Source organism: Folsomia candida, unplaced genomic scaffold (assembly GCF_002217175.1).
Source record: "Folsomia candida strain VU population unplaced genomic scaffold, ASM221717v1 Fcan01_Sc011, whole genome shotgun sequence".
NCBI lineage: Eukaryota > Metazoa > Arthropoda > Collembola > Entomobryomorpha > Isotomidae > Folsomia > Folsomia candida.
The window spans coordinates 908,292-932,280 of record NW_019091203.1 but is presented as its reverse complement, the minus strand read 5'-3'; the positions used below and the strand labels follow the sequence as shown (position 1 = coordinate 932,280).

Sequence of the window (23,989 nt, the reverse complement as noted above, 5' to 3'; positions counted from 1 at the left end):
TTCAACTTGTGGTCTAGTTGAGGTTACAGTTATGCACATTTCGTGACCTAGGACAAGAAATCTGGTGGCTTAAAAACTCAGCACCTCGGGTACATCCTTATTTAAATGTCTAGACGAAAAAGTTATGTGCATATAAAATATTCTAATCGAGGCGTTGGAAGAATCAGTGCAAAATCGGGTACCCACATAAAACAGTATCATCCTATAACCATACTCTAAGAAATCCAGTGTTAAAGTAAACGCATGTATCTGTAGTCTGGCCAGTAATGATTTAATACCTGTTTCTTTAGAGTGCATTTAAATTTATGTAACGAATTTTCAAGCAGATTATAGATAAGATTAACCCTTTCCACTTAAAAGTGGCCCATTTTCATGCATTGTGAACAAGATGACAGGACCTGTTTCCTATTGAAAAACTTGTCAATATGTAAATTTGTATTTACAAAACCCTGTCAGAACTACCTTAAACCTTGGTTTACTTGATGTACCAGGTTTTTTTTAATGCATAACTTTTATCTACAATGCGATGACGCCAGCGGTCTCGCTCCGATTTTGACGAAACAACGATAATTATGTAACCTTACACAAATAATTGAACACGTGTTTCGGGATTTTTCATAATGCTCAGCTTAAACGAAATTATGACGTGATCCGTGAGCGAGAATTTCCATTTCTACCCTGACATTTTTCTCGTGAGGGAGAAAAATCCAGATTCACGCTTAGCGATTCCATCATAATTTCGTTTAAACTTAAAATGCGCGGGCATGAAGTGGTTTTCTACCGATTTCAAATTGCTCGCACAAATTTTGAAAAATTTTGAAAATTTTGAAAATTTTGAAAATTCAACAAACCAGAAATTTCGAAAAATCAAAATTTTTGAAAACCAGATTTTTCTTAAGTTACTCAATCAAATTTTCTTAAGTCACTCAATTTCCGTCACAACCGAAATAACCCTACCCGTATTTTTACTTTTTCATGAAGACGCGTGATTTCGATTGTAGCGGAAATTGAGTGACTTAAGAAAAATCTGGTTTTCAAAAATTTTGATTTTTCGAAATTTCTGGTTTATTGAATTTTCAAAATTTTACAAGTTTTACAAAATTTGTGCGAGCAATTTGAAATCGGTAGAAAACCACTTCATGCCCACGCATTTTAAGTTTAAACGAAATTATGATGGAATCGCTAAGCGTGAATCTGGATTTTTCTCCCTCACGAGAAAAATGTTACGGACGTTACGGTAGAAATGGAAATTCTCGCTCACGGATCACGTCATAATTTCGTTTAAGCTGAGCATTATGAAAAATCCCGAAACACGTGTTCAATTATTTCTGTAAGGTTACATAATTATCGTTGTTTCGTCAAAATCGGAGCGAGACCGCTGGCGCCATCGCATTGTTAGTTTTTACCAAACCTTCTTCGAGTTTGGATCAGTTTATCGAAGCTTCAAAAATTCATTGAAGATTACGATTTGTTTTTAAAAAAAGCTAAAAAAATAACTTAAAATTGGGCCAGACTTGTACATTATCATGCCCACTAAACGTGGAGTCCAGGGCACGGTAAAAATTAAGAAATTTACATACATATATTCATTAAATAAAAAGATTTTCCTTAGTAAAGTCGTTTATTAGAAAAAATGGAAAATGTAAATTATGTAGATCAACTTACCACTAGCTGCTTATAGATATATAAACCTTCGACTACATAATGCATACACTAAAAATAAGACAAAAATGGTAATAATGATTTCAGGGAAATTCAAATTCATTACCAAATATTAAACACGTGAATACCATAATGTATTAAATTTGAATTTTCCTGAACTTATTATTACCATTTCTGCGACAAATCGTAACCGACGTGGTAGAGCCACATAGTCATTCCGCTTGGTAATGATTCTTTACTGCCTTATTTTGAGTGTACCAATAAATATAGTTTTTTACTGAAGTTTTTTCATGCCTCAAATCCCATGGTTTTCATAACCCCCAAAAATGGCGTAGATGTGCATATTTAAATTTAAAAAAGTTACCACTTTTTGAAAAAAAGTATTTATTTATTTTCAAATTTTAGCCAGTTCTGCCAATCGTGTTTGCACTTATGGTCTCGACCAGTCTCGCAATTCCGCTTTATTGGATTAAAGGAAAATTAGGCGAGAAACAAGGTATCGAGTTTCGATCAGCGTTATAAATATTAATTAAATTTTATGAAAGGTTCAACAGTAATTTATCCTATTTTAATTTTCAAGAAAATAAACACAATTCGAATTTAATTCGAAATTGGAATACAAAAGTTCAAAAAATAACGAATAAAAAATTAAAATAAAACGAAATTGGAATTTTAAACATGCCTTAACCCTTCGAATTTTTGAACTCCGTTGCAACCAATTTATCGAGATATTTCTTTAATAATCCATACACTTAAAATAAGGTAGTAATGAATCATTACCATGCGGAATCACTATGTGTCTCTACCACGTCGGTTACGATTTGTCATAGAAATGGTAATAATAAGTTCAGGGAAATTCAAATTTAATACATAATGGTATTCACTTCCTTAATATTTGGTAATGAATTTGAATTTCCCTGAACTTACTATTACCATCTCTACGACAAATCGTAACCGACGTGGTAGAGCCACATAGTCATTCCGCATGGTAATGATTCATTACTACCTTATTTTGAGTGTAGAAAACTCTATTTATGGCCGGATACAAGCACCGATCCGGCAACAATTACACTCTTAGCCGGGACGGGGAGCCCACATGACTTAACCAAGTTGCGATAATATTTTACCCCACATTGTGACAAATCTTCCCCACAATGTGGTAAATCCTCACTATCCAGTGTTACGTTTACACATTGTGGGGAAGATTTGTCACAATGTGGGGTAAAATATTATCGCAATTTGGTTAAGTCATGTGGGCTCCCCGTTTTGCTAAGGGTGTACAAACCGGGTATAATTGGAGACCCGGCTAAATTTTTCCGGTTATATGTATTTACACAACGTGAAGCATTTAAGAACAGACATTAAACAAAGGTCATTATTTGAGACAATTAATTTTTTTAAACTTGTGCTATATATAGTGTAAGTACTCTATTTATAACCCTATTCTGTTTATAGCCGGGTCTCAGACCAAGAAATTTCAGCCGGGTTTCTATATTTATGTACAGCCGGGCCATTATGTAATTAAGCCTGTCTTGTCTAAATTCGCAGCTTCTTCAAGAAAAATGCTGCATATTCGGCTAATCAACCAATAAGGCTAAAGATAATAAACTATTCGTTTAATTTTTTAAAAGAATGAACACAATCGCGACCAAAAATTAAACCAAACTAGGCTCAAATGAGATGATTTAGAATTAAATTTCAAGCGAATAATTTACTGGTATGTAGTAATCCTACCGTAGCATGTTAAATAGAAAACTCAAGTTGAGTTACCATGAATTCTACACGATCTTACAATGCATATCGTCGTACTAGTTCATAAAAGACCTAAGTGCAGTCGATGCTTAATTCAGAAAAGACCTAAGTGAACAGAAAAAAGGATGAAAAGACCAATGTGCAAGTATGTATTTACTTATGGCTAAATCGCGCGATATGTTAAGACTCGTTTTGGTAAGATATACATAGCCATAAGTAAATATGTAGATACTTGCACATAGGTCTTTTCATCCTTTTTTTCTGTTCACTTAGGATTTTTCTGAATTAATTTATACATCGACAGCACCTAGGTCTTTTATGAATTAGTATAATGCATATTTAGAAGTATGGCAGAACAAAATTTACCCGGATCTGTAATTGTTGCCGGGTCTGCGGTACTCATCCTCAGTTTTGAATATTGGCACCGGCTGCGAGTAGAGTATTTACGGTACATATATAATTTTTTCTCTCAAGGACCAGTGGCGCAAATAGCGCATAGGCAGGGTAGGCAATGCCTAGGGGCCCCGCGCTAGCGGGGCCCCCGAGTGGACACAGTATCAAAATCTAAATATCTTGTTTCAAAATAACTTGATCTTCAAAATCTTTGAAATAGAAGTTATTTCATATCATTTTATTAGTTACGTAATTTACATATGTAATTAGTATGTTGTACTTGTGATTCTATTTTTGAGTTGATAGCCCAATTTGGAAGTCAACAAATGCTAAGAATATCAATTTAGCACGAGTTGGTGACTAAGTTTAGTGAATTTAAGCCCAACTAATTTAGAACTCATCGGCAACACTAATTAAATTATTCAAAAATTCATAACCTTGTTAAAAATGCAGGGAAATGTGCGAAAATATATGTCAAGCTCAGGATGATTTGAACTCAAGAAACTAAACGACAATTGAAAAAAATATTACAAAAAAAACGAGTTGTAAGGAAAAAACAAATACCTTTGCCCTTTAAACTTTATAGAAATTTCGCAAAAATATTAAACAGATTAAATTATCATCTTTCCAACCACTAATCTGGGAACTGGGAACATCTCGAGTCCAACGAGTTTGAGGTCGATACCCGGAAGGAGAAGTTAGGCTCTGAACGTTCTGGTCGAACACATGTCCTCTTCGAAAATTAACAGAATTCTTTTAAATTCTTTTAAACCAGTCTTAAAGTTGCTCCAATCGACAGATCTTCGAACCTTGATCAAAATTAATATACCATTTACCTATCTACGGCACTTCAGTACAAAGTTACAGTCGTTCAAACATCGAGATTTTGAGTTCTGCGCCGACTTTGCGACCATGTCGCGCACAACGCGACCCACTTTAGGGGTTCTATGAGGTGATATCCGAAGTAATCCAGGCCATAGTATCATCCTCAAAAAGAAAATTGACCGGGTCTCGTCTAGTTTAGGTACAGGAATTTTTTGAAAGTCGTGAAAAATATAGCCGAAATAGGCTAGATCTGCACACTAAATAATATTTTACTATTTTTTAACCAATTAAAAATATTCATTCAAGTGTAGTTGAAAGGCGCTTATTAAACACTGACTTATCCAACGATGAGAGTAACTTTTAAATTGGTTTGTATACAAATACGAACTCCTTATTCGGACTCCTTGCAATTCTAAAAATAGTAAAATATTATTTAGTGTAGTAGTGTAGTCACTACACTGTAGTGTAGTTTATTTTTACAGAAATCGAGAAATCTGAGAAACTACGCCACTGCCAGTCTCAAATTGCCTCAAGTTATTCTGGCGGGGGAATCAGAGACTGGAAGTAGCGTAGTCTCTCAGATTTCTCAATTTTGGCAAAAGATCAACTGTGTGCGAGTGGGGTGTAATTGTTGCTTATTTAAATTTAAATATTTTCCAACATCATTTCATCCTTGAAGATTTATTTATGTAGAAATTTGTAGCAAATTTAATAAACTAAATAAATTTAAATTTAATCGACGAAGTACATAAATTTGAGCAAATTGTGTCGCATATTCAAAATTCACATTCACACTTGCAGGTGGTGTTACACGATGTACTGGTCAATCGGTAAATCGGTTGGTAAATCGGTTTTTAACTGCGTCTTACTCTGCTCCTGAAACAAATTTGTCTTCATCTCCACGTGAAATTTCAAATCTTGCGATGTCACGTGCCTCTCATCACAAAATGCTGGGGAGACATTACTCTGAAATAATAAGATATTTCACTTTTTTAAACCTTTTAATTTATAGTGTTAACCTAATATCTACTCAGGACGGATTTTTCCCGCGATACGACAGGTTCTTGGCTTTGTATTAAATTACCCCTCCACTAGAATTACTTGAATTTTACTAGAAATTGTACAAAAAATGTAAAAAATTAGTAAAGCCCCATAAATATTTTCTTTTTTAAGTACTTAGCTTTTCGAAGAAGAAATCTGTCCTGAGTACTTTCGCTTTACGAAACACTTGAACCAAAATGATATTAGAAAGTTTAAATGGTTTAAAATACACTAAATTATTTAGAATCCATTTTTTAGAAGAAGTCAGGTTTTACATACATTTTTGAAATCGCCATAACTTACAGCTTGTAAGTACATATTCATTCATAATTGATTACTAGTTTTTTGGAAACTTACATGTTACACGATCCTGCGCGGATTTTAATTTCACCAGAACTTCTTCCAATATGACGATACAGTCGGAATGAACGGCAGGATTGACACTACCGTTGGCAGTGTAAATACCGTTACGACCAACTCGAATTTCTGCAGAAATTCAAGAACGATTACCGTAAAAACTCAAATAAAGGGTGTTAATAAAGTCCGATCCCATGAATTTTTTGGAGCGCGGTTGTTACAAATTCAGCTGGAACTTTTGAAACAGTGAAGTTATTTATTTCAAATTTTTACCATGGGAGGAACAACTAAACGTGTAAGTCATGAGCATCTTAGAGTTAAGATACAAACATTGCATCAGCAGGGGTTTAAACCTGCAGAAATTGTGCAAAAATTGGGCTGCAGCCGCAGAACTGTTTGGAAATGGAAGAACAAAAATTTTGTCCACGACAAAAAGCGACCCGGGCGACCCAGAAAGGTGTCACCTACCACAAAGAGAATGATTAAAAACAGACTTTACAAGAAAACCGGTAGTTCATTACGTAATTGTGCAAGGGAGTTAAATGACTCAAAACGCTATAAAGAGAAGAAGAAGCAAATTAACTATGTGACCGTGCAAAAATTTGTGAAATCTACGAGGTGGGGTCACACAGCTTACAAACTAACCAAAAAACCTCTCATGTCACAAAAAAATATCGATGACCGTCTGAAATTTGGAGAACTCCTTCAGAAAAGTGGCCATTTGAGTGAAAAAAGACTTGGTGAAGAATTGCGCAGTCACATCCTTTGGACTGACGAATCTATTATTGAGCTATATCCAAAATTGAACCAACAAAATGTTCGTTACAGGACAGAAAACAAATCGGATGTACCATCAAGAGCAGTCCCAAAATTCGGGCTTAAAGTTATGGTAGCGGGTGGATTTTGTGCACGTGGCGTGACTCCTCTACATATCATACCAAAAGGCCAAACAGTCAATGCAAAGTATTATATGGAAAAAATATTACCTATCTATTTCGATAGCATGGGGAACAAGGAAATATTTCCGAATGAAAGAAAAATAGTTTTCATGCAGGATGGTGCTACAGCCCATACAGCAAAAGCGAGTTTGAGTCTCATCAAGACGCAAGTTTCAACGGTCTGGAGCAAGGGGGTGTGGCCCGGAAACAGCCCAGATTTGAATCCCCTGGAGAACCTGTGGTCCATACTTAAGGAAAATGTATACAAAGAACCACAACCCCGGACGAGGGAAGAGCTAGTAAAAAAAGTTCAAGATGTATGGAATTCGATTCCCACAGACACATTGGAAAAATTAGCACAGAGCCTTAAACAAAGAGTTGAGGGCATGGTTAAAGTAAATGGTAACAAGACCAAATACTAAGGTAAATATGTCGAACATTTTTTGTAAGTATCACGGGTAGTTTTTTTTATACTAGCCTTCACTTTTTTATAGGAAAAATGGGATCGGACTTTATTAACACCCTTTAGTAGCCGGGGGCTACTATTTAAAAAATCGGTGGCTGGGACCCGGCTACTATTTGAGCAAGGCTACTATTTCGGCACGGTCACTATTTATAAAATGACGGAAAGATGCACGGCTACTATTTCCACACAGTATTAAATTTTGTTTCCAGAATCAAGCTCAAATTAAATTTTAATAACAGCACCAAATTCTCCCTTAGATTCGTATTAGATGACAATTCTATAGGTTAGGCCTGCTCTTAATTTTAATAATTTCTCCGATAAGCCGAATTTCGTGTTAAATTCGATTTTGTATAACGGAGATTAAATTGAATCGTGATTTAAGTACTTAAATGAGCTGGCTAGGAGATGACTGCTTGTATGTATGGACATTGGAAATTGACGAACGTCTATAATTAGAATAAGGCTACTATTTGAGCATGGGCTACTATTTGAGTTTTTACGGTAATTCTAAAATATTATTTGTCTGTAAATGTACACCCGGTATACAAAAGTATTGGTTATTTGCATATTTGTAATTTTGGAATGATTCCGTGCACTTAGAGCTTCGGAACTCTGCACGCAATTACATAAACTAATTGGCGACTAATCGCTCGTCGCCGATTTTTAAAGTCGTCGACAGGTCAAAGGTCAGAATTTTTTTAGCACTTAAAAATGAGAGGCCAAAAACAAAAGTCCATGGATAATTTTTTTTTTGACTTTCTAATATTTTTTATTGGAAACTGCAAGGTCTTACGAAGAAAATGAGCTATCGTACGAACGTGTACGATTTTTTTGACGCCCACAGGAATTTTTCGCCAAAAAAGTTTTTGAGGCCTAAAATCGCGACCGCGGCGAAATTTAAAGAATTGAAATATACAAAAACATATAGAAAGTGCATATATGCTGTATGTATGTATGGTTAAGTACGACAGTGTCAAATTTTGAAAAAGTTTAACCTAACTTTAAACATTTACGTCACAATTGCATGAGTGAGTGAAATGAAATGAGTATTAGAGAAAGTTAGTAAATGTGAACTACAATTTGAAGTAAGAAATCGGGATGACTGACTTTTGAATGAAAACCAATTTTTGGCCGGATATGATTGTGCCATGCTCACTCTAAATAATTTTTTGATGATATTGTTACCGGCGGAGGTGCTATGAAATTCTACCGCTTCGGTAATAAACAAATTATCACCGAAGGGTAATATATATGCAGAGGCTAAATCCTGCTCCGCCCCCAATGTCAACGCTCAGGTCTCAAAAATATAACCGATACCGAAGGCAATTTTTTACCCTCAGAAGACCACTTGTTACTCTAGTGTTACCACGCGGTAGTAACTCCGCCGATAACAATTATGTCAAAAAATGATTGAGAGTGCTAGTTTTTAGGGGAATGTTACACATTTTTATTGAACATTCAACTCAACCTCACCCATACCTGTTCACTTTCACTCATGTCACTCATTATGATAGAGAATGATAATGAATGCAAATTAATTTCCTGTGATTCGAATGAAAATGAGTGAAAGATTCAGTAATTACAGATAAGTGACTGTGAATGAAGGGACTTCTCACTCCTTTAATTTTTCACCTATGCTTAATACACGGGGCAAGGTAAGAAATGAAGTCAGATGAAGTGAAATAAAATGATTTTGAAAGAAAATGACTTAGTCTGAATGAAAATCTTCAGTCAGAAATCTGAATGACTGAACTTTGAATGAAAAAAGTTTTTTTTGAACAGGTATATGACCTCACCTCGTATTTCTCTTCGGAGCGAAATATTGGCCTGTTTAAGATTTCTCACGTACAAAATAATCCTCCACGTGGTGCTGGTTATTCCAACGAGAGAAAGTAGGACAAAGAACATGGACCATGCGAGAAATAGTAACGTGTCGCGCGATACGTCCTCCTTCGCGGCGAGTTTGAATAATACCTCGCGCCCCGACCCGACCGTCCAATGGCCCACAATCCCGCCGAACAGGAAGCAGTAGAAGACCAGGTCGACGAGTTCAATTTCCTCAAAGTCGACGTTTTTCGGTTCCAACTTGAATAAAAAATTGCAAAATGTGATTTCAGAACTATTGTTATTTTTTGCAAATTTACCCAGCAATTAGCTATGTTTTTATTTAGCTGAACTATTTCACAATCTTTTACCCATATTGAAAGCTTTAGAAATTATTTGTGTCGACTATGGAAAAATGGGGTGGCAGAACTTTTGTACAGATTTGCGAAATTAGCAAACTCATATTTTGCCAATGCTTCAATAACAAATTTTATTGAACTTGGCAAGTTTGTAAATTGAGTTGCTTTTCGAAAGAAGCCGAGCTCGTGAGCACACTCAATATTACAGTTTTAAAAGTAAATGAATTTTTGAATTAGAGATTAACTAAATTATACAAATTCAATTATATAAATATTATTTTACCTTTTTTGATTTCATTTTGATTAATCGAGTAAAATGTTCTGACCAGTTTCCAACAAAGCTTACGGGAAGACTGAGCTCAAAATGTTCAGAAATTCGACTGAATTTTAACTCAACTTTCTAATCTAAATGCTCTTTGTGGGCATGCACACGTGGTGTCACTAATTTTTTAAGGGCCTAAAAACTTTTTGTTTTACACATTTTAGTAGTACAAATGAAACAATGTGTTTTAAAGGATTGTACAAGTGTGACAAGAAGAGCTTCATCCTTTATGCAGGGTCCCTATTCAAACTTAAAACGACCCTTTTCAGGTAGTCTAAAGCTTAAGGCTTTTTGTACTCTGCTGGGGTCGAACCCACATTTTCTCCATTTGGGGATTATTTCGATCAATGTTGACATTCTCAGCTACATACATACATCATCCGAGTTTATCAAAAATCCGTGCTCATAAATTTAGGTTTACTGTATACTCACTTGAGTTTTAGCGTTTTCAAATATGAAAATATGCTGTCGTACGAAGCCATGCCAGTTGTGCTTTAAATATAATTTTTCATTATCCATGTACCTAGCTGCTCTAAGTTTTAAAAAGTTAATTAAACTGCCAAAAGTAGTACTAGCATCAAATCCCTAATCCCTAAGCAACTCTTCAAAGTTCACAAACCTTGGGTTCATGAGGTATGCATGTAAATATGTGCACGAGATCCCTTTCCACGAAACAAAGAATAACACCCTTTTATACATAAATATCGAGATACTTATAATTTTGTGATGTTAGAGAAAAGAAATACTTGGTACATATGAATGCATTTATACTCTAAAAAAACTTTGATAGGAATTATCTTTAATAAAGTACAAATTTTGCTAAAATAAAACCAAGTGCCGCCTACAAATTAAACAAATTTAAGGTTAAATTTTAAATAAGTTTATTGGCGATTTAATAGATAAGTAGCTACGTAAGTACGAGTAGTTAAAATTTTCTGACAAATTACAACTAATTTAAACATAAATAATTTCTCAAATTTAAATATCGGGTCATTCTAAATACAAAGGGCGAGTGGAGATGATTTAAATAAATTCTATAAGATTTAAAAATAAACTTTTCAATCTATTTGACCCTCTGCTAAATACAGTCGCGGCGGAGGTTTGGGAGGCGGAATTAGCAGTATATGTATGTAGGTTTGGAGGAGGAGGGACTTATTAAATTTCTGGGGGGGACAATGTCCCCCTGCTTCCACTGCCAACACTTAAATTGCTCCCATGACCTGGTATCTTGTCAAATTCGGAAAAATGGCGGTCACCTTGTCCCTAAATTCGGAAGTATTCCTAACCTCGTCACACCTACAATTTACCTGCCCCGCAGCCTCACAGGCCTCCCCCATCACCCCAATCGTCCTAAAAGTATCCCCCGGGGGGAGCGGAAGGTCCAACTCTTTCACCGTCACACCCACTGAATTTCCCTCACGGAGGAACGAACTATAGAAAAATGCCGCGCTCGTTTCAAAATCCTCTTGACGTTGCGATATTTCTGCGCCAGACGCAAGGAAATGGTATTTCCTCCTGGGAAATGATAATTTTCTCCAAGGCGGGGAACTGTTTCGGGTAAACCAGGGTACCTGTTCAAAAATGTATTTCCTCATTCAAACTTTGTTCAATTTAAAACCGAGTGAAAAATTATTCATTCATTATTCATTTATTCAAGATTTCAAAATAATTGCTTGTTTATTATTTTTATCCGTTTTATCACAAAATTGCCTTACTGAGCGAACTTCTCAATATACCCCCTGCATTTAGCACACAATGAATAATGAATAAATGAGTAATATTATTCATTAATTCTTCAGGAACGAGAAATAAATAAATATTTATTCAATATTCACCCAGTATACAATTTTGAAAAATTTATTCAGTGAGTATTCAAAAATTTCATGAATAATGAATGAATAAAATAAATGAATCTGAACAGGTAGTAGCTTACCACTTTGCCCCCCAAATTTAAACTTCAACCTCGGCATGACCACTGAGCACTGTGAAGACATCATCCTAAAAGAGGCTGGACTCTGCCGAATGCCGAAAACCTTCAATCTCGGCATGGCTGGAAAAACTATGCTGGCTTGATTCATAAGCCAGTGTGGCGGGCAGTTATCCATCCCGAAGAATTTTAAGCTTTCCAACGTTTCCGCGACGATTTGGAGAATTTCCGAAAAATGGCCCAGGTTAAAATGCGGGTCACTCAATTCTAGCCGGGTGATGGTCACCCGGGGCCCGGCCAGGGTGGGGGGGCCCCTGTGCAGAAATTTGTGCAGAACGGCGGGCTCAATTCCGTCGGACGAGAGGACGTTCAGATTTGGGAAAAGGGTCACAATTTCGACCAATTTGGAGGATTCGGGCCACGTGGAGGAGTCCATTTCGGGTTTACGAACCTTCCAGAAATGGCGGGGTTGTTGAGAGAGCGGGAGAAATTTAGGATAAATTAGTCCTCTATATGAGACCACGGTTATATGAAGGGTGCCCAGGTTATGAAGGAAGGTTAAGAGGTGTACCAAATATTCGCGCCAATTGGGATCCGCTAGAGGCAGGTGAAGCTTTAAGTTAACCACGTGGTGAGCGTGGCTCGAAAGTAAATCGGTCAAGATAGTTGGGCAAGAATATAGAAAGTTGGTCATGTACAAATTTCTGAAGCGGTTCCCCCCTCGCAAGGGAATAATGGTGCCGGGGAGTGTAATATTGTTGGGGGTGAGGGTAACCGTTTTTCGTGTGAGGAGACGTTTCCGGGCTTCAATTTCCCACCCAGTGTTGATAAAGGTGCACGTGGTGAGGTCACACGTGGGGAGAAAGGTCATCACTTGGCCCAAAATCTGAAGAAAATATTTGTATGTAGAAATTTAGATATTAAATTAAAATCTCAATTAGGATCTCAAGTATTATTTTATTAAGTTGACAGATTTGAATAATTGTAAATACGCGTTTAGTCATCCAGTTCTCTTTAACGAAACGCTGGATAGATCTCACTCAAATTTATTTAATCCGCGAAAACCGTTCAACTACCCAAAATTATGCATCAATTTCGAATAAGCATTTGCAAAACAACCAACTAAAAATTGTGAAATGATTTATTTGTAAGTTTTGAAGGGAGACAAAAATGATAAAATACATATTTACCTCGGGGAGAATAACGGCAAAATGTGGTTTAGCCCAAACGTCACTGATTAATTCCATTTCAAAAGAACCCACCAGGTTTTAAAATACTTATGGCTCATTCCATTTGTAAGCAACACGTTTGATCGAGTACCAGGAAATAGAGGTGCTAAACCCTGCTCCCTGGTGGTGGTTGCCTGGCCATGTATTTTTCTCTCTTTTGCAAGAGAACACTACACAACTCACACTTTGTTAATGTTCCCGGCCACGTAGGAACACAGAATTATTTACTACTGTCTACACAAGCAGCCCATGTTAATTTTACCTTTTCGAAAAATTGACAAAACTCCAAGACGGACAAAAACCGCGTGGGGTTTTAAACTTTTTTGTTTCCTCAGGCCCAAAGGCATCGATTGGCTTATCTCTCAATGAGCGATTCTTGTCCGTCTTCTCGATAATCGAGTTTTTAAATACATTTCAAATTTCAGATTTTTTTGAATTTTTAAATTTTTTAAAATTTTTCGTAGCAAAGAATGATCAATGAATGAAATCTGTAAATGTAACCTACCCCTTTGAACCAACACTTTCCCGACGAAAGCATTTTTAATGCATTTGCAAATCTACTTTTAAATGCTATATCTTTGCGAAAAAAATTAATTTTCAAATTTTGATTTTTATGAGATGTTTTATTTTATATTATGCAACTATGATATGATTGTGGACAAGATATCAAATATGGGTGCGACGACGCTCGTGTGGGTTCAGATGGAATGAGCCTTATGTAATTGTATCTCCGGTGCGAAATTATTCGTAAACTCTATTAACATATATCGTGTGCCTCCTTTATTTACACGACTAATATTTATGTACAGTATGTCTCAGAAATTAATTGCTTTGGAAATTATTCAAACGTTTACATTTCAAATCCAAACTCAGTCAAAAATGTACAAAGTAGTCTCCTCTCAAAATTAGGTGATCCAGTGATGTGTGTTGCAACTAAAAAAATGTTACGTTTTAAGAACACTCATAAAAATAGTGTTGCCCTTTTTAGAGGTAAATACACTCCAAGTTTCGTATTACATATACATAAAATCTACTAAATAAATCCAGGGAAAACTATATTTACGTTTTATCAAGTTAACGATTTTGTTACGCTGGCTTTAGCGCAGTTTACGTTACAAAAGAGTGACCACATTTTTAAGGGAAGTTTTTTAGGGTATTGGAAAAGTGTGGAGGTGGTTGACCCTTCCGAGATAAATTTAGTCATCTGCATGTCCTCCAGACAAATAAGTAAGAAAAGAAGGGTCAATATCTCATTCTTAATATAAATCGTGTAACCACACTAATGGGTTCGACTGCATCCCTTCATACGCAACCGGATAAAAAGTACATATGCCAACTCCTATCCTAAATATACTGTTAAAAATAATGTGATGCTTTTAAAAAGTACTGTCACTCTAAATTCTAAATTAAGTATATAAAACATATGACATCCAGAGTATATGTACGTTACTCTTTATCAAGTTTACGGTATTTTTGATTTAGTATGGTTCACTCAATTTAGAATTTAAAGTGGATTTACTGATTCATATTATTTTTAAGAGTGTATACTTCAATTTAGCTCGCGTCCACGCATTACGGTGGACTTCAATATTTTTTAAGTCCAGAGAGAAATTTAAAAATTTTCACACACAAAAATAAATTCTTTTGTATTTCAGATTGAATTACACGACCATGGATATCACCTGCGGTGATTATGTACATGTCCCTAAACTCACAAGGGAAGTGCATACCCTGGATGATACATATGTATGTACAGTTAGCAAGAAAATTTAAGACACCTTTACATATTTATAATTTTTAGAAGATATCAAAATGAGAGCCCGAAACGAAAACTTCATGGATAATTTTTTTTTGACTTTCTAACTGTTTTTGTTGGTTGCGACAAGGCCTCTCAAAAAAAATGAGCTGTCGTGCGACCATATATTCGATGTCAATATGGTTTGGTATATTTCAATTCTTTGAATTTCGCCGCGGCCGCGATTTTAGGCCTCAAAACCGTCTTTGAGGAAAAATTCCTGTGGATATCAAAAAAATCGTACACGGTCGAACGATAGCTAATTTTTTCGTTAGGCCTTGCTGCAATCAAAAAAAAATAGAAACTCAAAAAAAATATCCATGAAGTTTTCGTTTTGGTCTCTCATTTTGAAGTGCTAAAAAAATTCTGACCTTTGACCGGCCGGTGACCTTAAAAATCGGCGACAAGGAATTATTCGCCAATTAGTTTGTACAACTGTGTGCAAAGTTTCAAAGTTCTAAGTTCGCGGGATCATATCGCAATTAAAAATACGTAAAGGTGTCTTCATTTTTCTTGCTAACTGTATGTATCAAACCGGAATAAATGTTTTTGCGCGGACCGATATTTTTCAGGTACTTGTTTATTAACTTAATAAGGGTCACTCTGCATATGTACTGATAGACAGTTAGGGTGAAAACGAGGTCACCAACCTGTCCATCTTTCAGACACAGCAACCGAAGAGCCTGCTTTTGTGTACATTAACGTCTATTTTGCGGTTTTTGACAAAATTCATGATTATGTAAAAAGCACGCATGTGTTTATGCATCTACTTTGTTTATTTTCCCAGTTTTAATAATCCTGTAAAGTCACGCAGGTAATGATATCTCGGTAATAAATTTGGTAATAATGTTTTACCAGGAAGTAAAAATTCGTTACCATTATGGTAAAACTTTATTACCAAGCCATTCCCACACGATACAACTTATCATTACCACTTTGGTAGAGTCATATACTTGTGCTTTTCGGTAATGTTTATTACCAGATTATTTACAGTGCCACTATTGGTGCAAAGTTATATCCAAATTATTACTACATAGCGAGCTACATTTCTTCAACTTCATCTTGTTCATGGAGAGGTTGAAAATGAAAATTGTGGTGGGACGTGATAAACAAAATTATGAGGCAAATTGAGATCACGTGGTTGGTTTTGCTGCCTGCTTAGGGACTCCCAACTTTGTAAAAAATCGCTTTTTTCGCTCTTTTCTCAAAACGCTTTTTTCTAAATTGCGATGCGATTTCGTTCTTTTTTCACTCTTTTCATCCAAAAATAAAATTATGCTAACCTTGAGTTTATTTTTAAATAACAATATTGTAAAAAATTTCGAAATCGCACGCGGAATTGAGAAAAAAGCGTTTTGTGAAAGAGCGAAAAAATCGATTTTTTTTGCAAAGTTGGAACTCCTTATTATTTATGTAATTCCATCCCTCCGCAGAAGTCTAAAAATCCGATCCCCCTTTTACAAATAATATCAATCTTTTGCATCCTTTTTTTATTTTCTCTCACGAAATAAGAAATTGTAGGTCAAATCTTCAAAGGGTGCTTATTTAATTAATCCCAACCCAATTTTTCATGTCAATGTTTGAAAATTTGTACCTCAAAAACGGTGAAAACTTTGAGGAGCTTTTGTTATTATGTAGAGACGCATTGCTGCATAATTAGTCAATCGGAAAAATCATGCTCTTAGCTCTTTTTGCTTTGTCTTTGTGTTAATTTTTGTAAAATTAAATTTGCGTCGGTTGCCAAAAACCAATTAAATCAAAACTTTTATATCCAATCAGGTCTCAGGTTGCTTAATGAGTCAAAAGTCAGACGTAGTAAAATTTGCTGACTGAAAATAATTTGACACCGTCTGGAACCCAAATCCTGGTTCCAGTTGTGCAAATATGTACATACGTCACGACTCATAATGCTGGGAATGTGTATGCACTCTTAGAAAACTGGTATGAAATCATTACCGACCGGAGTACATATGTGACTCTACCGGCACTGGTATCAACCGGAATTACCGTTCAGTAATGTTGTAGTGATGAAAAATTTACCACTCAGGAAGAGTTTAGTACCAATCCGGTAGGAAATTATTACCAAATCAATACCAGAACGGAGTATATATGTGACTCTATCAGATTTTTAACAGTGTGTGTATGCATCCTTATTTCTCCAGGCATAGAAAAGTTTAGCATGTTCATATGTACATACATATTCTCATGCAAATAAATCAGTGCTTGCACAGCATACACTCTTAAAGATTATGTTACAGTTTTGAAAAATTAATTCACACTTAATTTTAAAGTAAACTGATAGTGAGATAAATGCTCTTTATCAAATTAGCGTTGCCTCAGATTTTGTACGGTGTGCTTATTGTTGAACGCAAAGACACTGAGGAGTTATGGGTGCATTAAATTTTAAAAAACGGAAGCATTATCCCGGGTGAAAAGTTTAAATAATTTTATGCATAAAGGAGGAGGCACCCTTCTTATGGGAAAACTGCCTGCCGTCGAATTTTCTGAATTTTTGATATGTTGTAGACTTCGATGTGCTGAACAAAAGTCTCCATACCCCCGACCCCAGGTTTTCGCTGGTTTGACCTCCAACAGAGGTCAAAGGTCAGTATAACTTGGCCATAACTAAGTATATGTAAAATTTTACAAATTTGTCCTGACGTCAGTTGTTGATGGATTTTCAAAATTCCGGATGTTTTGGAAACGTGGGACCGTTGGGCGAAATATATATTTCCAGATTTTTTTAATTCGGCCACACCCCCTATATATTGATGTAATAAAGTATAAAACTGAGATTAATATCTCTAACTAATCATTCAACTCCACATTGAAGTTAAGACAGCACAGTTGCCGATTCTTTGCGTAATTGATTTACATTGTCATGTCATCGAAAAATAGGTCAGAGGGTCACACCCCACTCTAGTGGGGTCCCTGTGGGTGTGGTCCGAACAGGAAAAAATGTATAAAGTCGGTTCCTAGTATTGTTTCTGAAATTAACTATTGTAATCGAGGGTAATTTTGTATGTCTGCCCCACTTGTACACCATGACCTTAATGTGTATGGCGTAGGGGAGAGGGGGTGTGGCTTTTGGCGATTTTGCGACAGTTTTATCAATACCTGGCTTGCGGCACATCATTTTTCTCAGCACACAAAGCCGATTACGACCGCTTGTTCAAAATTTCAAAACCACACCCACTGGGGGTGTGGTCATTGTCGGCTATTTCAATCCAACGCAAGTATCTCATGCGACATATCATTTTTCTCAGCACACAAAGCCGATTACGACCGCTTGTTCAAAATTTCAAAACCACACCCACTGGGGGTGTGGTCATTGTCGACTATTTCAATCCAACGAAAGTCTCTCATGCGACATATCATTTGTCTCAGCGCACAAAGCCGATTACGACCGCTTGTTCAAAATTTCAAAACCGCACCCACTAGGGGTGTGGTCATTGTCGACTATTTCAATCCAACGCAAGTATCTCATGCGACATATCATTTGTCTCAGCGCACAAAGCGGATTAAGACGGCGTATACAAAATTCCAAAACCACGCCCCCTGGGGGTGTGGTTCCTGGGAACTATTTTATGCGAAATACCATTTTTCTCGGCGCCCAAATGCGATTAAGATGACGAAATTAGTTTTCTTGCCAATTTTTAAAACTTTATCTTTTATAAGCAGGTTATATCTACTCGGTGTGTGTCTTGTACCCAAAGCGGATAAGTTATAAATTGACATGGTCGGTTGATGGCTTTGTTTGATGCCGTTAGAACTAGTTTGATCCATCGTTATGAGGAATGGTTTGGACACCTTTGCTGGTAAGGATGATTGTAATAACATGATGGCGCAGTACTTACGTTAGTCAGTTGTCATCTGCATCATCAAATAACTCCGGAGCGTCTCTGTGGGCAGCATCATCGATAATGCCTAGGAGACTATGCGATGGAGCTTGTAATTTATCTTGGTGTCTTGCCCAGCCCATGAACCAGAGTACACTTGCAATATGCGAACAAGTTCCCAAGGTGCGAGCCCCTGTTTTGCACTGGCAATACCAACCTTGAATTGGATTTGGAAGAGGGTGTGGCAGTTGCTCTCCCGCTAAGGCTTCCTCAAAGGGTACCTCGTGGAACTGAATCCACAGTTGGTATTTTGCAGCTCGAGTGTGTCTGAAAATACAATTGGAATAAAAAGTAAGCTTACTTGATCAAGTTATTTACAATATGATGTAATACAATTATTATAAAAATTTCTACCTGGAATAAACTTGAGCCCTTAGAAGCCCTGGGCTTTCGCGGCTTAAATCGAAGCGGTACTCGCCGTCCCTTGTATTCTTATCCTGGACGTAAGCAGGGGCTAGCTTAACCTGGTACTTTCCGAAAGTAAGGTCGCGTAGATACTGCAGCGACAAATGTGGGAAAGCTGGTAGATGGTCTGAAGTCATAGGGAACCATTGAGTAGGAGCTCGTGTTTCTAGACGTTCATCGTGAACACGTTGCATGAGATGGTTAGGTTGAGCAGCTATTCTTAACATTTCTTTGGCTTCGTCAGCGTTGTAGCCAGGCATAGTTATTGGTAGATGGAAGGCATTCAATAGTGCACAGGCTATCCTGACTAGGTCTCCTAAATGCACACAGTTGTGAGATTCCACTCGATGGGCGAAAAATTTGAAGACACTTTTCAAATGACCATTTCTCGCTTCCACAACCCATCGGCTTTTGGTGATCAGTCTATTATTGTTCGCCTCTTCTGTAGGTAACTGGTCTCGCGTGGCTCTTCCTCTCACAATATTTGGTATTTTAGCTCGTATTCCTAATCTCTGAAGTGTCGGGATTGATTCGCGGTAACCGTAGTCTACGATGACGATGTCGCCCTCTTGAATCCACTGACCAAATCCACGAATATCACGCTGGAGTTCATCAATTAAGATTTTTGCATCGTTGTTCTTTGAATCTGAGAAATACGGGCCGTGGACATCGAAAATATAACCATCTGGTGCAACTATCATGATTGGCTTCACAAGATGGTAGCTCTTGTGCATGCAATAACTTTGGCGGGCAATTCTAAAGTTAGAGCTAGTGGCTATTTCAATGTATGTGCCATCAATGCACAATATGGCCTGAGGTTTTTCCGGGTTAGGGTTGTACAGTTGGTTGGCAAAATCTGATACATGTCGATGAATAAATTGTTGTCGGGTCATACTGTCGGGGCCCAGATTAGTTCTTACAAATGCCCTCATAAGTGATTCTCTAACCTTATTCACCGCCAAGCTGACTGCTTGTCGTGTCGAGTAGTGGAATATTGCTTTCAAGAATTCGTCAGGTATTCCTTGCCTAAGCTTACAAAGGAACATGATCAAGTCGATTTTATATACTATTCTATCATGTCCAGAAACTTGCACAGGCCCACACAGCTCGTACAAGTTTCTGAACTGATCTTTGCTTAATGAGGTGATGCTAAAGAAATCATTGTCTGCAATTGTGTTTTCGTCATTGTAGTCTGGCGCTTGGTTACGGATTGCATTCGTGCGGAGCACACTGAACCACCGTTGGATTTCAATAGGTGACAACTTGATAGTTCTTCGCTGGCCTTGCAGCCCTTGGACTAAAAATGATAGAAGTTTTCCATCTTCACCCATGTGGTCCTTGCATAATCTTGATCCCTCAGGAATAAATATCTCTCGCTTGATGAAGACGTCAACCCTAGCGGGCCACTGGATTAATGAAATTTGTTGTTGAGTATGGCAAATACAACATTGTGTGTGCGAGGTTTGTAGCAGAACATTGAACTCTAACTCTTGATGACTTTCTGATTTTCTATAAGGTTAGAGACCGCACTGTAACACGATAGGCAAAGCCGATCTACTGCAGGATCAATTGCTTCGACGCGATCTCCATCGGGTGTTCTCTTCATCCTTTGATCTTCAGCGATTTCTCTAAAGTGATTCATGTGGTTTCCTTCGAGTTTCTTCATGGTTGATGCAGGACAAGCTGTATGACAAATGTAACATAGGGGTTTACGTTGCGGAGCAGGGTTTGTTTTCATTAAAGATGTCATGTTGTGTTTTATTTGATTTAAGAGAGTTAGTGGCTCGTATTCCATATCACGATTTGAAACCTATATATGAGGTTACCGCCTAGAGCTCCCCGAGCAGGTTCAACAACGAGATCTCTGCTGATTAGCGCATTTCGCCACCCGGCTAGTGCAATCAGAAAGAGGTACGCGCGTATCCACAACTTCTACCAGCAAAGCGCCACCTGAGTTCCCTGGAGCACAAAACTCAGGCCGTTGTTAGTTATTCCGAAATGTATTCCGTTCCAAAAAATTGTGCCGAGTCGTCGGGGAGGAAAGTGTTGCTACCCTAATTGAAACAAATAAAAATGAAATCGCAACCCGTCATGCATTTAAATTTGCAAATAAATCCTTTCCAGCAAAGATGTACGTGAATTTGAACTGGGAGCATTGCGTACTTATGTCTAAAAACAAACATATCGCTGCTTCATAAATATCAAGGGACACAAAATGTTTCACAAAATTTAACTTCATGGTCTATCGTCTGTGACCCAACATATGTATATACTTTATGTGTGTGTATATATGTATTCATATGAATATTATATGAATTCATCTACATATGTGTGTTTGTGTGTGCCTATGTATGAATTCATCTACATATGTGTGTTTGTGTGTGCCTATGTATGAATTCATCTACATATGTATACATGCATTTATGTATCTATGTATGTATTCTTATCATTATTAAAATTATTCGAAATTTGAAAACGTAACATTGTCCCTAAAACCTGAAAACCACCCCCTAATGCGACCACGTGCAATGACAGCGCTTGCAATGCAATGACTGTCGTGGCCCATTTTAACCAGGGGCACGCGGGGTTGTGCTAGCCATTCTAGCATGGCTGGATGAGGTAGGGGATTGTCAATTACCCTACCCCACGCCGTCCGAAGACGGGTTAACGCACACCCGGCCTAACAAGGGAGAAAGGGGGTTGTGCCCAGTTCTCGCAAGGCCCGTCTGCGCCACGTAGGGCCCACTTCCTACCCGCCAACCGGGACACTACGGACTGGGCCCGTTGTAGTTGGACCAACTCCCCCCCTCCCCTTCCACGGAAGGTGGGTCTCCCACCCCGAGATACCCCCCAACCCCAAGGTTTTTGTGGTGCTGAGGTGCCACCCTCAAGCTCCCACCCGAAATACTGCGGGAGTGGTGCACCCCACCACTCCCACCCTAAATACTGCGGGAGTGGTGCACCCCACCACTCCCACCCAAAATACTGCGGGAGTGGTGCACCCCACCACTCCCACCCAAAATACTGCGGGAGTGGTGCACCCCACCACTCCCACCCAAAATACTGCGGGAGTGGTGCACCCCACCACTCCCACCCGAAAAATTTCCACCGATAAGCGTGTGATGTTGAAGTCTGCTACCGAAACTTTATTGTTGCGCTTCCAACCATTCCAACCCAGCTGATAGTTGCTTGTAGACTGAATCATCGGCGTTCTTTTGTGTCCCACTTTGCCTACCTATTCACTACAGTCAACGATAACTACGCAGTTGATACTGCGTAGTATCAACTGCGCAGTTACGGTTCACTGTTTATAACAGAACTCCTCTTGTGGACAACGCCGTAATTAAGTCATTCAATGTGACGTATTTTAAGTGCGTATGAAGATATTCATGTGCAAAGTATATACTCATGAATGCACATATGTACATAGATATTTATTAATGGTATATATGTGTATGTATGTAGCCACATGTATATTGACATCGTATGTAACTTGTTTACAACAAAATAGCACCTAGGTTAGACATGAAATTCTCAAAATTATAATATAATAAACAAGGGGTAAGTACGAGTGATATTGCAAATGTTGAAGCAAAAATAAATTTATCATTTTATGATTTTTACTTTATTTTGGTTTAATTAATTGTACATCTAGTCCTATTAAGCAAGCACGTATGTACGCATTGGTATTTATTTGCCTTACAATTAAGAGATATCATCATCTTTGATTTCATTGTTGCAAATCGGGTGTGGAACATTCCGGCGTAATATTTCTCCAAATGATCTAATCATTGGCAACGCAGCAAAACTGAGTACGATAATGCACTTTATGCCGCTTTCTTAATTTTCTTCGTGTCATGTCCTCGTGACTGGGTGACTTTTAAACCCTTCTATCCGAAGGATCGTTTTACTAGGTAATACGTCATGGTTCCCGAGATTTTTCGATGACCTTCGTATTTTATGTACTTTGTGATGAGGAATCGCGTGGTGAAACTGGGATTTAAAATGTTTTACTCGCCAAATTTCAAACATAAAACTTAAATCTTTAATTGTCCCGTTATTTCGAAATTTATCGAAGGATCCTGGGAACCAGCGGCAGCAGCAATTGGCCATGGAAGGTATGTATGTGCCCAATCCAGTAGCGTAGCCACGATTAGATATTAGGAGGGGGCTCGGCTTAAAAACATGATTTTATCCACAAGAGTATGGTTTGCGGTCATCCAATTCCTCCGTCCCGCTGAAAATTATGCAGCATGACATGCTATTGTTAACCGTAATATTCCAGGGTAGAAATCGAACTAAAAATGTCTTATATAGATTTCGTCGGACGGACACATTTATTGAAATATGTAGGAATTATAAATTCCACTAGGATAGGTGTTGTCAACAGAAACTTTTTGTCCCAGTTGTATATAGACATATGCGCCTTTACATCGCCTTGAAACGTAAATGGTTACCGGCAGACCTCAAGTGTATTGTTCCAGAGGCCATTAACTTTAGAAAAATATATGGTTCATAAGAATTCTGATGGGCTTTCGGTTGACCTTAGATGCATATGACCACAGAAGGTCAACGCGTAGGTGGAGCGATATTTCTACGGATGTATTGAGAAAAATGATATATCGCTTGACGTGCTGGTGTTAAATTGAAATTGCCGCCAAGGACCCCACCCCAAGAGGTGTGGTTTTTAAATTTTTAATTTGCCGTCGTAATCAGCTTTGTGCGCTGAGACAAATGTTATGTCGCATGAGATACTTGCGTTGGATTGAAATAGTCGACAATGACCACACCCCCA

General features: G+C 37.6%; 2 protein-coding genes across 2 annotated transcripts; both read right to left on the bottom strand.

The window, feature by feature from the left end:
* Window positions 1-5,333: 5,333 nt before the first annotated feature.
* On the bottom strand, window positions 5,334-9,993 carry LOC110855083. Its single transcript, XM_022103511.2, has 4 exons — window positions 9,901-9,993; window positions 9,231-9,519; window positions 6,031-6,159; window positions 5,334-5,598 (listed from the first exon to the last, which is right to left on the bottom strand). Coding segments are annotated over exons 1-4 (435 nt in total). The 5' UTR covers window positions 9,916-9,993; the 3' UTR covers window positions 5,334-5,596.
* Window positions 9,994-18,714: 8,721 nt separating this feature from the next.
* Window positions 18,715-20,860, bottom strand: LOC110855132. The gene is made up of 3 exons (XM_035855812.1): window positions 20,720-20,860; window positions 19,144-20,600; window positions 18,715-19,056 (listed from the first exon to the last, which is right to left on the bottom strand). Exons 1-3 carry the CDS (start codon window positions 20,858-20,860, stop codon window positions 18,753-18,755), a joined length of 1,902 nt encoding a protein of 633 aa, XP_035711705.1. The 3' UTR covers window positions 18,715-18,752.
* Window positions 20,861-23,989: the final 3,129 nt, after the last annotated feature.

What these genes read in the sequence shown, in the direction of transcription:
- LOC110855083 (XM_022103511.2), bottom strand. An exon ending in GCTCCGAAGAGAAATACGAG is followed by an intron (nt 6,160 to 9,230) that starts GTGAGGTCATAT and finishes GAATTTCTGCAG; the next exon opens with AAATTCGAGTTGGTCGTAAC.
- LOC110855132 (XM_035855812.1), bottom strand. Translation starts at nt 20,860, where the DNA reads ATGAAGAAACTCGAAGGAAACCACATGAATCACTTTAGAGAAATCGCT. An exon ending in GCCTATCGTGTTACAGTGCG is followed by an intron (nt 20,601 to 20,719) that starts GTCTCTAACCTT and finishes TCATTAATCCAG; the next exon opens with TGGCCCGCTAGGGTTGACGT. An exon ending in AGGGCTCAAGTTTATTCCAG is followed by an intron (nt 19,057 to 19,143) that starts GTAGAAATTTTT and finishes TTGTATTTTCAG; the next exon opens with ACACACTCGAGCTGCAAAAT.